The sequence below is a fragment of the Athene noctua genome, chromosome 3 (assembly GCF_965140245.1).
Source record: "Athene noctua chromosome 3, bAthNoc1.hap1.1, whole genome shotgun sequence".
Classification (NCBI taxonomy): domain Eukaryota; kingdom Metazoa; phylum Chordata; class Aves; order Strigiformes; family Strigidae; genus Athene; species Athene noctua.
The window spans coordinates 49,029,736-49,042,367 of NC_134039.1; the positions used below are offsets into that span (position 1 = coordinate 49,029,736).

At 39.5% G+C, this 12,632-nt stretch overlaps 1 protein-coding gene across 19 annotated transcripts in view; it reads left to right on the plus strand.

Annotated features, from left to right (window-relative positions):
- GRIP1 (glutamate receptor interacting protein 1) overlaps positions 1-12,632 on the plus strand; it is a 344,230-nt gene that overhangs the window by 90,561 nt on the left and 241,037 nt on the right. For 18 of the 19 annotated variants that reach the window (XR_012633414.1, XR_012633413.1, XM_074902907.1 and 15 more), the window contains exon 1: positions 10,013-10,259. The exons of the other annotated variant lie outside the window; for it this stretch is intronic. Coding sequence is in view for 16 of the 18 variants with exons in the window: in XM_074902907.1 (XP_074759008.1) it covers positions 10,127-10,259 (133 nt within the window). In the remaining 2 variants the exon portion in view is untranslated. Of the gene's footprint in view, positions 1-10,012; positions 10,260-12,632 lie in introns of those variants that run through there. 19 annotated transcript variants of the gene reach the window in all.

Genomic DNA, 12,632 nt, shown 5'->3' on the forward strand with positions numbered 1-12,632 from the left:
TTCAGCTCAGTGGGACAGCCTGTGAGGTTAAGCTCTTAGAAGATTTGTAGACTGATATTCTATATTATGGAAGTAAAAAAGGCTGTGCTCTTCACCTGAATAGATAGTGCATGGAATAATTTACAGGCAAGCCAATTATAAGAGCAGAGAATAGGTAAATTGTACATGCATGAAATACCTTTTTTAAGGGGTTAAACTCAGATCTAAGGTTTTAAGGAGAAAGAAGAATTGCAAATTCCAAAATAGTTTATTAAACAATCTGAAATGTTAGTCAGTACCATGTGATACTGCACGATATGATATAAAACCAGGGAGAATGCAAGAGCATGTCTACAGAGTTGCTTTGCTTCTGAGCGAAATTTTGATGGATGAATAATCAAAATACCAGTGATTAATAAGTCAGTTTGTAAAATACACATCCAGTCTGAATCTTCCATCCTTTAGAACTGTTGTCTATAGACATGTACTGAGCACCTAAATCAGTGAAAGTGCTTCTCTCCTGGAATATCTGCAATTAGTAACAAAACTCTTTAGGATAGTGAAGCTAGCTGTGTTGGGTTTGTACACTGATAATAATTTATCTAGTCTGGTGTAAAATTTCCTTATTTTTTTCTTTTATCATTTGGTTAATGTTGGCAAAAACTGAAATCAAGTTTCGTGAATCTTGAGGTGATTAATTACGAGCTCTGCCACTTCATGTATGCTTTAGGAAATACGGAACTTGCTCTTTGAGCAGTGTATTCATCTTCTGTGACTTTCATAATTAACAAAGGAATGCTGTGTGTTTCTTGATATGCACATTTTTTACTCAAGTGTCCAAATGCATCACAGGGAGCAAAAACTCCAGTACTTGCAGTAGCAGGTTGCTGTAAAATAATCCGTAGACCAAGAAAGAAAGACTATTTGAAGATATGAATCTAGTTGAAGAGAACAGGGAAGAGAGTGTGAGGATGAAAATGCGTGTTTAAAAATATGTTAAAGTAGATGGGTAAGGGATGACTTCTGGGAACACCCCGATGAGCATTTGTATTTACCAATAATGAGGAGGGCCACAAAAGAGGAATGGAGTAAATCCTGACGTGCAAAGCATCATCACAGGGGGGTTTGAAAAATTTTTTGTCTCTGCTAAGTGCCACAGAATGTTAAGTTTCAAGTAATCTTTTGTTTGGGAACTATCAATTTTCAAAGAGAATAAATCTCAGTAATCCTATTGCTTCTTGAATGTCTGCTGAGGTCAATGAGCTCATAGTCTTTTACAAACAAAAATAGAAGTATTTGTTCTACCCTGTATCATTACCTTGTGATGGGTGCAACACTGAACAGATGATCACCTTATATTTAGTCTCACAATTTTATATGGCAAAGCTGTTATTGTAAGAGACAATTTCCAGCAGAAAATGTCAAAACTTGTGGCAGGATTGGGTGAGTTTCACAAGCCCAGGATGTAATGCATTCTTTTCCCCTGTGGTTTGCCTCTTAACGTTCAAAACCAGGAACACTGCTTTCATGGAGGAGAATGGAGCAGACAGTTTTTAAGTCTGTGCATTTGCCTTGTCTGTATTTTCTTTGTTAACCTCTTAGCAACAGCGTAAACCAGATATATTTTTTCTTCTTCTTCTTCTTTTTCTTTTTTCCCCTGGATGGGAGAAGGTGGAGTTGCACTAGGAAACAAATTACAATCTGAACTGCAGAACCTGCTCTGTGCCCTTGGGATGAGGACAGAAGGGAAGTCAAACCTCATCCATAAAGTGGTGTCAGCAGCTCTCATTTCCCAAACTGCTGTTTGGCATGAGGGAGATGAAGTACCACACTAATGTTCAATGGGCCTTGCTATCGTACTGAGAACTTGTGGATGGAAACTGATCCTTCAGTTCTGTGGACATGTAATACTTGGGCCTCGTTAATGTGAGGTTACATGTGAAGTTGTCCTTTTGCCTTTGTTCTTTTTACTTGGTATGCTTTTCAGTTTCAGATTGTGCAAGGACAACAGGAATTACTTAAAATACAGGATTTAAAAAGAAAAAGGGAAGAACTGGGTGTGGAGGGTATTTAGAGAGAAGGAGAAGGGTTAATCCATCTGAACAACTGGATTCTTCCTTGCCATCATGTTGGCCTGTGCCTCTAGGGTAGTGGGCTCCAGAAGGATGGTTTAATTTGCATATATATTTACATAGTCTTTAATGGTAAATTCACAGGATCATAATGGAGAATTTGTCTGTAGTTGTCTTTTCTTGACTGTTGAGCAGAATTTTCTTCTTGTCAGAGCTCACCTGCAACAAAATCTTTTTATTTATCTATCATATCTTGATCCTGATAAAACATACGGGGCTCACAATACAAATCACTTTCTGGATGCCTGTGTTTTTTCCCAGAGGGGCTTTTTCATTGCTCCAGTTTCCTAGTTGCAGTTTTCCCTGTCAGATTTCTTTCCTGTTGCCCATCCTTTATTACTTCTAACCTCTCCTTCAGTTAAATAAACAAATTATGAAGATTTCTTGTTGCAATAATTCTTTGATCAGAGGAGCACAATATATGACTGGTGGATGTTTCCAATAATGAAACGTAAAAAAGCTTTACACTGCTCTCAAATGCTACTGTTACTAAGTATTAATAAGAGAAGAGACAGAACTCCCACCATGGTGCTGCTGGCAAGTACAGACACTCCTCTGTACCAAAGAGTTTGTAAACCTAAATCTTTCATCTGATATCTCTGATACAGAGAATTGACATCAGACAGAAGATGAGTAGAGAGGAGGATTTATATGAAATGGTATGTGGAGGTTGCTTCTTCCTAGTGTTCTGTGTCATGCTGGTCCTTTGTGTTTTAAGGTGAAATTTCTTTACGCCTGTGGAAGTGGAGTAGGATAATCTATGGAAATATGTATGTGTGTGTGTACCTAGAGCTCACTGCTCAATGAGGCTGTGGCCATGGATGATGAGGGAAGAGTCTCAGTGAGTAGGGTAGGATGCATCTGTGGGAGGATGAGCAGGAGGCTTTTCCGCAACCATTTTTGCTCATCTCATGAGGTAAAAGAAACTAAATGCCTTTAATGTCACATAGTAAAAAGTCTTGCATAAACTTTTACGTGGAAAGAGATGTTCCACGAAGGATTCTCCTGTAGCTCACCTTAAATCTCACAGGTTGCATTCAGGTCTTCCACTGTCAATTAACTGAGAAATCACACCTACCTCACCCTTGTTTGATGGCACCCTATAGCTCTGGTAGTCTATGGTATGCAGCCTAAGAAAATATTTCGATGCTTTTGTGTGAGAACGTAATTTAATGTATTTGCTAGGTATTTTTGTTCTAGTGAGCTGTAATTTAATTAATGAACTATTCTTTCTTTCCAGTGCTCTACATACATTTTAATTATGGTTAGAATTGAAATGTGCCATTTTTTAGGTCTCAAAAATCAGGGAAATAGAATGTTTTTTACTCAGCGAGGAGTAAAAACCATATCCATATTCCAAACCACTTCTCCATATGTATTTCATAGTTGATTCGAGATATACTTTGTGCATAACACAGAAACAGGATGTAAAATCTTGGGAGTGTTCCCTCTAGCCATTTGCTACATTTCTTTAGAAAGATGAAAACACCTTTAATTCAGACTTCCCAAAGAATTAGGTTCTAGTTTTACTATTTTAAAATATCAGTCTACTGGTTCAGCCCTTGAGGGGTTTTAAACATGGTTAGAGTAGTATTCTAGTTAGCTTTTCTTGTAGAATGATTACTGGTGTCACAAAACATTAAGCAAACTCTAACTTTTTTTGTATTTAATTTTACCTAAGCTGTATTTCCTTGGTAGTGATCAAGTTAACATTTGTTTCTGCATATTCGTGTATTCTAATTAGTTGCTTATTTAAAGCCAAATAGGCTAGAAAAAGAAGAAAAATAGAATGTGTGCAAACTGCTTCAGCTGAATCGAAGGGTGTGGGCGTGGGGGTAAGCTTCTTTTCCCCGAAGCATACATTCTGCATGAAATTCAACTTGACAAGTGACCCTTTCAAAACAGTGCTACAAAGATTTCTCAGCATTCTCCATATATGAGAGGCAGCGTTCTTGTATTAAGCTCACAAGCAGCCCCCCAGTTCCCTCTAAGTGAATGTAGTCTCTTCCTCTATCCTTTGTGTTCTACTTTATTCTCATTCACTACATTGGTATTCACAGTTTTATGTGCACACTTATATGTGAGAAAATGTTGCAAAAAGCAAAAACATGGGGCAAGTTAATATGAAATAATATATATATATGATAAATACAGTAACTCCTCCAAGTGTTTGCTGGCAGTGGCAAGTTTCTCTTGAAAATGTGTGTGTTCGCTTTCAAAAAAAAAAAGGAAAGAAGAAGAGAGAAGATTTGCCACTTATTTTACAACTAGGTGACAGAAAAGCTCAACTCCAGCTCTCAAGTCTTGCATTCTTTAATTCAGGAGCAGAAGAAAACAATGGTCTATGATTGTATGTGAGCAACAAATAATGAGAATGTATGAACAACTTGTGAAAGTGTGCATTAACATCAGAGTAAACTGATAACAGTATAGAGAAAGTACCAGATCTTAAAATTAACAGTAGTGGATGAGCAGTATTTTATCATCATCCAGTTCTCATTCAGCAATATTCCAGAGATAGTGCACTGGTTATTCTGCATTATTTTTCTATTGCCAAATGAGAGATGTGCAGTGCAATATTTAGTATGTGTCATGCTTTCTATGGTCTCTCCAGGCATCTTTAGGAAGAGCACAGAACTTGTGTTCAGAAGTTTGTTTGAGACAGAAGGATTCCCAGTAGAACAGTGGTGCTTCAGTAGCGTGGTGGGCTGCTAGTGTCTCCTTACACACAATATTGATGGTGTACACAACAGTGCTTCTGCATATGTGGACCATATGTTCTTATAGTGCTTAATAGATTGTATATTACAGACATTTCAAATTGATAAACTCACATTTTATGCCGAGATATTTAGGGCAAATTTTGAGTGCAAAATCGCAGACTTATCATAAGCAGTTATGGCATGTAAACAAACATGTGCTCTTGAAGGTCAGGCAAGATGAATAAGAGGAATAGTTCTTTTGTCTATTATTGCTGGTCTCCAGAAACAATGACAGTAGATTATCAGCAACATCCCTCAGTTGAAAGAGAGCCAGAGAAGAAACAATCTGTTCTTCACTTTTGAGGTTTGCCTTATCTTTATGGTTAGGGGCTCGAGGGAGAAGGGAAAAGCACTATTTTCTCCATTCAACCAACTCCAAGAACTGTTTATATTCATCTTAGTTTTTGTGTTGTGCATTTATAATTTTGTGGGTTTTTTTCCAAGAGAGTAACCTGAAGCAGGTAGGTGTTTGTGTCTGCCATTGTGTGCTCTCTTACATGGTTGCCTTCCAGTGAGAATGTTCCTTCCTCTAGCAGAAGGCTTTTGGGGGCTGCCCAGAGAAGCAGAGGGAGACACGGAATGTTTTTTCCATCTAAAATGTTTTTATTTTAAACACCAAAACATGCTGATGAACAGGATGCAAAATACCTGCTTAGAACTGTTAATATTTGGTACCAGTTCCATTCTGTATTTACAATACAAAACATTAGAGAGGGTTACTTTGTACACAAGCTCAGGTTTCAAAGCATCATGTTTTCAAGCCCACTCAAATGGAAATCCTTGTTAAATATTTACTACCTTAGCAGCTTATACTTAGATACCAAAATGTTCTTCCCTATGCTTTCCCCGAATACTGGAAGAAGTACTGTAGAAAATGGATACGTCATCTGTGAAAGTTTACCTCAATAACTGCATAGCTAATTTTGTGCAGGTAAAATGTTAAATGAAGGTATTTTACCTTATGAGAGACCTAATCTTTGCTATGGGTACAAAGGCAAGTTAAAGCTTAAATGTTGACATCTGTCTTGTAGAGAATTATCCATGGCTGCACAAGCATTTATACCTCAGCTCAACTGTTTGAAAAGGACAGTGTCTTAATGGTGTATTTGTTTTACTACTGCCATGAAGTCTTTTCCAGTAAGTCACTGACCTGAGACAGATCCAGTTTGATGGAGCTGCTTCTTCACTTAAACAAATTGGTTATTAGAGTGGAGAATATAAACATTATCTAATTGTTGACACTTGGCAAAATGTTTATTATGCAAATCATGCCAGAGACATCACAACAATCCTTGCTTCTTCTAAGGCCACCTTGGAAATGGCAATAGAGCACTTGCTTTGACTGGAGTAGGCATATTCATGGAGAAAGGATGAGTCAAAGAGCTTTGGACATACTCACATTGCCACTTCTTTTGTGGCATTATAACACCAGAAAATTGATTCTCCAAATTCTGGTTTGGAGAGAGCTTCAGAATATCAACTGACACCTAATTTTATGCCCTCTGGGCATAATTATCCTATTCTCTTTGTCATTAAGGGATGAAACCAGTTGTCATCTCTGTTTTGTTTTAAAAATTTGAAAGCCAATGTTTGTTTCTTTCTCTGCTCCTCCCATAAAATCATTATGTATTTCTGGGACTGCAGTACGTGCCTATTATGTTTCTGCTTTTTTATTCTTTTCAAGCAGAAGGTTGAAAGAGCCATGTCCATTTCCACGAAGGATTGAGTTGTTCACCACAATAAGCTGCAGAAGGGTGAATTCTGAGCAATGGGGATAGCAGTATTTAGCTGTTAGGTTTGGGGTTTTTTTCTAACTACAGTAAACTGTTTGTGAAACTGAATTCTCTGCTCATACCTTTGAAAGTAGGACTATGATAAAATATTTACAGGTATGGCATGAGGAGTAGCTAATGAATGTCTTCAGTGTTCTCAGCAAAGTAGTAAAGGTAGTATGTAATGCATATGAAGCATAAGTTTGTTCAGAAATCTTCATAGTATAGTGAAACACTTAGTACTCTGACTCCTATTAATATATAACATTGCCCTCAGTTATTTCCTTCTCTTTAAATTGCCATGAATGCCACAATATTTTAGGGCAGGGTAAATCCTATCAAAAGCTCATCTTGTTCTAGGTTTAAAAAAAAATAAAAAGGCTGAAATAATTTGTCTCTGCTGTTTGCATTCATGCAAAAGGAGACAGGTGTATAATTTACATGCTGGCCAGACTGTCAGCTTGTGCATTAGGAACTGTGGGCCTCCTTTGGCACCTTTGGTGTGGGAGATGGAGTCTGTCCTTTGTAGACAGTAGTAGTTGGTGGAGTACAGGGAAGAGCAGCAGAGCTTGAAGCCCCTGTGCTTATCTGAGGAGTGCTTGTGCTCCCCCTCAGAGCCTTCATGCTTTACATACAGATAGGTGGGAGTCATTACCATGAGCACTGACCAATAATACCATTTAGTGCATTTTTTCTGCTTTACTACATTAGCTGTATGTGATGCACCTCATGAGCATGGGGAGAGAAGGGAAGGTCCATTGTGCAAGGTAATAACATGCTTTCCAAAGCTAAACATTTGCCCAAATTTATATTGCTTCTCTGTAGAAAATAGTCAGGCAGTCCGTGTACTACATCTGGTGATTACAGTGCTGTCTGAGATCATTTGGTTGCTTCCTCATCTGCTTATTTGCTATTGTTGGTCTTGTTATGGAAAGGACCGAAGTCTCCCTAGGGTGCGCTGAGGACTGGGAAGCCACTTCTCCAGAAGCTTCACTGCAGCAGCATTGTTCAGTGACAGCGGCGCTGGAGAAGGGTGTACTCGCTTGATGAAAGCCAGTGTTGATTTGAGTTTTCATCTCTCATTTAGAGGACAGTTTAAAAGCAAAAAAGTTTTAGTTTTTCTCCTTTTTAAAAAGTAGCTGTATCATTTTGAATTGAACTTTATAATTTAACTTTAGGGAACGGTGATGCCTGCAAGACTTTCTGTCCTCAATGTTTCTGACACCTACCTATAACTTCCTGCACATCTGTTGGGGAGTGTGCTCTACAGGAGCAAATACAGCGTCAAAACTAGATTTCCCTTTGAAAAGAGAGTTTGCTGTCTGCTGTAGGCTGCCTTTGTTCGGTTTGGTTTTCATGTTTCATGATACTAATGTAATGCTTTTGCTGCTTGGGGGCAGAGCACAGAAAAGACGTGAATTGAAACCTTCAGAACACACGGTGATCCCTTCTTAAAGATCCATATAAAAAATTTTATTGGCTTTTTTATTTTTGGTAATGTGCCTGTAATATTCCTCTAAGGTCTTTACCCTTTGAAAGTTGAAAACTGTGTGATAAAAACAGACTTGTAATAAAACACAACCTCCTCATAGAAGTTACACTAAAAATAATACTGGTAATGCCCTCGGGGTGTTCATCAGCTAGTGACAGCGGCTGCATTTTCACGCTGGAAAAGCAGGGGCTGGTAAGGTCAAGGAGGATGAGTCTGTATTCATCTGGGGAGCTTGGTAGGAGCATCCAGGGTTTTTTGTGATTTTATGAATAAAATGGGTGTGGTTTTGTGACAACATTGTTTTAAAATACCTAGGAAGCTGGAACAAGCCCAAAAGAGTTCCAGTGCCTGCTTTCAGAGTGCATTTGTTTCAGGACTCTCAGATAGCAGGTCTAGCTGAGCTCTAACTCTTACAGGTTTCAAAACTAGAAAATCCAAGCTCAATTCTGATCAATCTCTGCATACTTCTGTTGAAACAATGATAAAATGCTATCCTGGCTTTTGCTTTACTTGGTTTTTTACACTTTTAAAAACACTGCTCTGGTTTGCTCTTTGCAAAATAATGACTCACTGAAATGTCTGCATCACCAGAAACTAATCCTACTTCTGCATGCTCTTCATTTTCCAGATGATGATCCTGTAAAATTTGTTTTACAAGGAAGACTCTCTGACTTCCTCATGCCTGTAGGTGCAAAATGTTACCTCCTACGAGCATGGGTGCAGGTGGCTGTGTTCGGCACGTGGTTTGACTGAGGTGTCTGTTTGATCCCCAACTTGTGCCAGCAGACAGGAGAGGTCCTGCTGGGCTAGAGACTTTGCTTGGCTTGCAGGAGCACCGTTACAAAAAAACCCCCACCTGTGTCAGATGTCAGCGTGATAGAATTCGAGCAGGCACTGCTTTTGTTCTTGTGCGGGAGGGAAACTTCATCAGAAACACAGAAGAAATTCCAGTCTTATCTTAGGAAATGGGTGTGGGATTCAGGCACGCAGCAAGAGAAGAGTGCCAGTGCATTTTTAGGTGTTTTGCTCCTGTCATCCTCTGTAAAGCATAGTCTGCCTTACCTTAATGTAAAAGTTTTTAAAACTCGCTGGGATTTTAAATGAGCATTGTTATGGTATGCTAGTGATGTCGCTTCCTTTGTTTGTCTATTGCCATATAGCCTGGCCAGCTCTATAGGAGACCTGTCTGTGGAATGCCTTTGAATGTTTAGATCTAGCAGTGATTAGAATACACTAATGCCCAGTGGGTATATGTGTCATTTTTTAACAGCTGCTGAGCTTTCTCCCTGCTGCTCCAGTTAACGCATTCAGCGCACACTTGCCGGTGAGTGGGCTGTGTGTATGGATTAAACCACTTTGCTATTTATTCATCCAGCATATGTGATGCTAGAAATGGATCAGCATGTTTCCTCTTCTTACACAAATGAAATCAAATGGGCTCCTGAGCTTGTGCCCTGGCAAATATGAGGGCAGTGTTTAACTGGTGAATGAAAACCTGTTTTGCCTTGAGATATGGTTCAGTCCATTGACTAACATCTATCCCCGCCTCCCAGCCCCTCTTCAAATGATGGAGACACAAGATAGGGAGCCCTTAGTGCTGGGCTTCCCCTTGCTGGCAGGCAGGTCTCTTCAACTTTGTACTCTGCTGTTTAATAACTGCTTGAAATCCTGACTTTCTCCTTTCGCTTCAGTATTTTTCTCCTTTGTCTGTTTTCATGTTGAAATATTCCAGTCAGTAGATTTGATAAAGTCGTCATGTGTGTCATCCCGGCCCTCCCCCCCCCCCTTTTTTTTTTTTTTTTTTTTTAAAGGAAAACAATATGCTTCCTAGTCACAGCTGAGATAAGGGAGGGGTTTTTTTGATGGTACCGGAGTGGCTGGTTAGAGGCTGCAGCTTTGCTCTGGTGCTTGTGGTTGATTCATGCTGGGACAGCTCTTTGTGAAGCAGAAGGCAAAGGGGGCTGCTGGCTGGTGCTGCTGAGGAAGGAGATGGAGCGCTTCTTGGGCTTCGTCAAGCAGATAAGAAGATCTAGAAGAAGAAAAGGCAAAAAGTACCGGCCAGAGGAGGATTACCACGAGGGCTACGAGGACGTCTACTACTATGCCTCAGAGCATTTTCGAAGTAAGTATTTTGCATAACCTGATTTTCCTTTGGCTGCGATAAATGTTATGCTGTTAAGATGTTTGAAAACCCTAAACCCCCAAACCACAAACAATATTACTCCCTTGCTAGAATCTGAGCCTCATGCACGTATTAAAACATTGGTTCCTGTTAGGGCTCTATTTGGCTGACTGCTGATGAACAATACAAAGCAGCTGAAGTGGCACAGCCACACTCAGAGTAAGGGGTGTCTGTCTGTAAACCCAGGTGAGGTTTCGGGTGCAGTTAATTGAGTCTGACAGAAACCTTTTGTTAAAACGCTTTGTGTTGAGAAGGGATAGGGTGGTGGTAGCCCTTGTAGAGTGCCGTTGGAAAGCCACGTGGATATTTTTAAAGCACTCTAAAGGCAGCAATCACTCATTTGTATGTTGAAGTTGATTAATGTTTGTTATCAAGGGAGAGTCAGTTCTCTGAGCCTCCACTGTGAGCTGGTCTTTTCAGGACTGAGTAACTCAAATGGGCTGCTTCCTTGCTGCAGGTCCAGGACCACTTGTGAAGAATTAAGTGGTGGGGTTTGTTTGCTTGTGCTCACGTGACAGCAGCAGCTTGCCCAAAGCCAAAATAAACCACCTGCTCGGAAGTCCCTGTGCAAACTGTGTGCTGTTCTCTGCAGCTCCTTGGGGTTTGTCCCCTGTAGCTGTCGGGCTTTGGAGCTGCTGGTCTGCCTTGTCCCCTTCTCCAGGAGAAGCCTGTGTCCACAGGGACAGTGTGAGGGAAGTTGCGCTCAGCCCCTGCCCAGGGTTTTGTGCAGTGCTGTCAGGGTGAGTTTTTGGCAGTTGAACCAGTCATGCACAGAAACTACCTTTTTAAAAGGTTTCTGCTGTTCTGGTTGGTGGTTTGGGAGGTTTGCAGTGAAGCTGAGCCTTTTTTGAGCAGCTGAAGTTGAATGCACTTTTTTTGTTGTTTGTACTATGTGAGTGGCTGTAGGTATCTTTTTGCATCATTTTGCTTAATTTCCACTTTGCTGAACTACATCGTAAGCACCATACATTTGTTTTAAGACAAAACGATGAATGTGATTGTGCATTACAGCATGAGAGTACTGCTATCCTGTGGAAAATTAGGAAGCAAGAGATTTTCTTCTTGGTTTTCTCTCAGTGCACCATGCTTGCTTATCTCCAGAAGTAAACTAATATAGGGTGTTTGGTTGTTTACTGGGTTTCTCTTTAATACAGTCTTGATGTCTTTCCATTTTTAAGAAAATTTACCATGCTGATAATCTTATAATTGAGTCTACATTAAGACAGGGTTCTTACAAGAAAAAGACCTGTTTTGGGGGCAGTGCAGTCATAACAGGTAACACTGACATAAAATCATCTACACAAGAGCTAAAATTTTAAAATCTACTTAGCATTGAAAAATGTGAAAATGATACATGTTAGCGAAAGCACATAACTTTTTCTTGCTTTAATATGTAAATCAAAGGAACATGTCAAAACAGTATGTCAAAATATTTCCCTGGCTGATGGTTGTTGTTGAAGGTCTTTTAAATAAGAAAGCAAAACCCCTCCAAAAACTGTCACATGTAATAAGGATTTCTTGAATGGTTAAGAGTTAACTCTTGACTTAATGTAAGGCACTAAGATTGAGCCAAATATCTAGTAGGTTTCTTCTTTTATTCTACTTAGAAAAATAAAAGGATAGTACACACTTCAGCCTGTGGAGGTCATAAGTATTTTGGACTGGATGAGTCTGTGCCAGATTTTGAACTGGTGTTTTACAACAGTGATCACAATACGCAGACTGAAAGGGCAAAATAGTGCACAGTCCCATGGAGTTGGATATACATGGAATTTGCAACTTCTCATGGTTACTTAAACCGAACATGTCACAGGAGAATTGAGCCCTGCAGTCTCTATAGAGATACCATGTAAAACACAGTTGCTTCTCAAGTGCTTCTTTTGTCTGATCTTTCCATGTGCTGTACATGTCACTGTTTTGATTGGATAGGTGGGGTAGCTACTTAAAGCAGTGTAGAAAATGTGAAAAGGTGCTGCTGGTGCTACTATAAACACTCCCTTGAAGTTGAATTTTAGATAATGGGGACAATGAAATGTTTCATATTTAATTATGGTCTGGTGTTATGCTGTTTACAGTGCAAATCTAGAGTAACGGCAGATCTTTTAATGGCCATTCCTTCTGCGTTCATATGCTTATAATAATGCGTGCTTAAGAATAAGATTGTATTTATTGGTATGATTTTCAGAGCATCAGAGCGAATGAAATCAAAGACTTGTTCGTTCAACTGAATGGAGTCAGAGCTTTTTTAGATTTAGTTTCCTCTCCCTGCATTTTTACCCGTCCCTCCTCCATTGTCATTTACGAGTTATATAT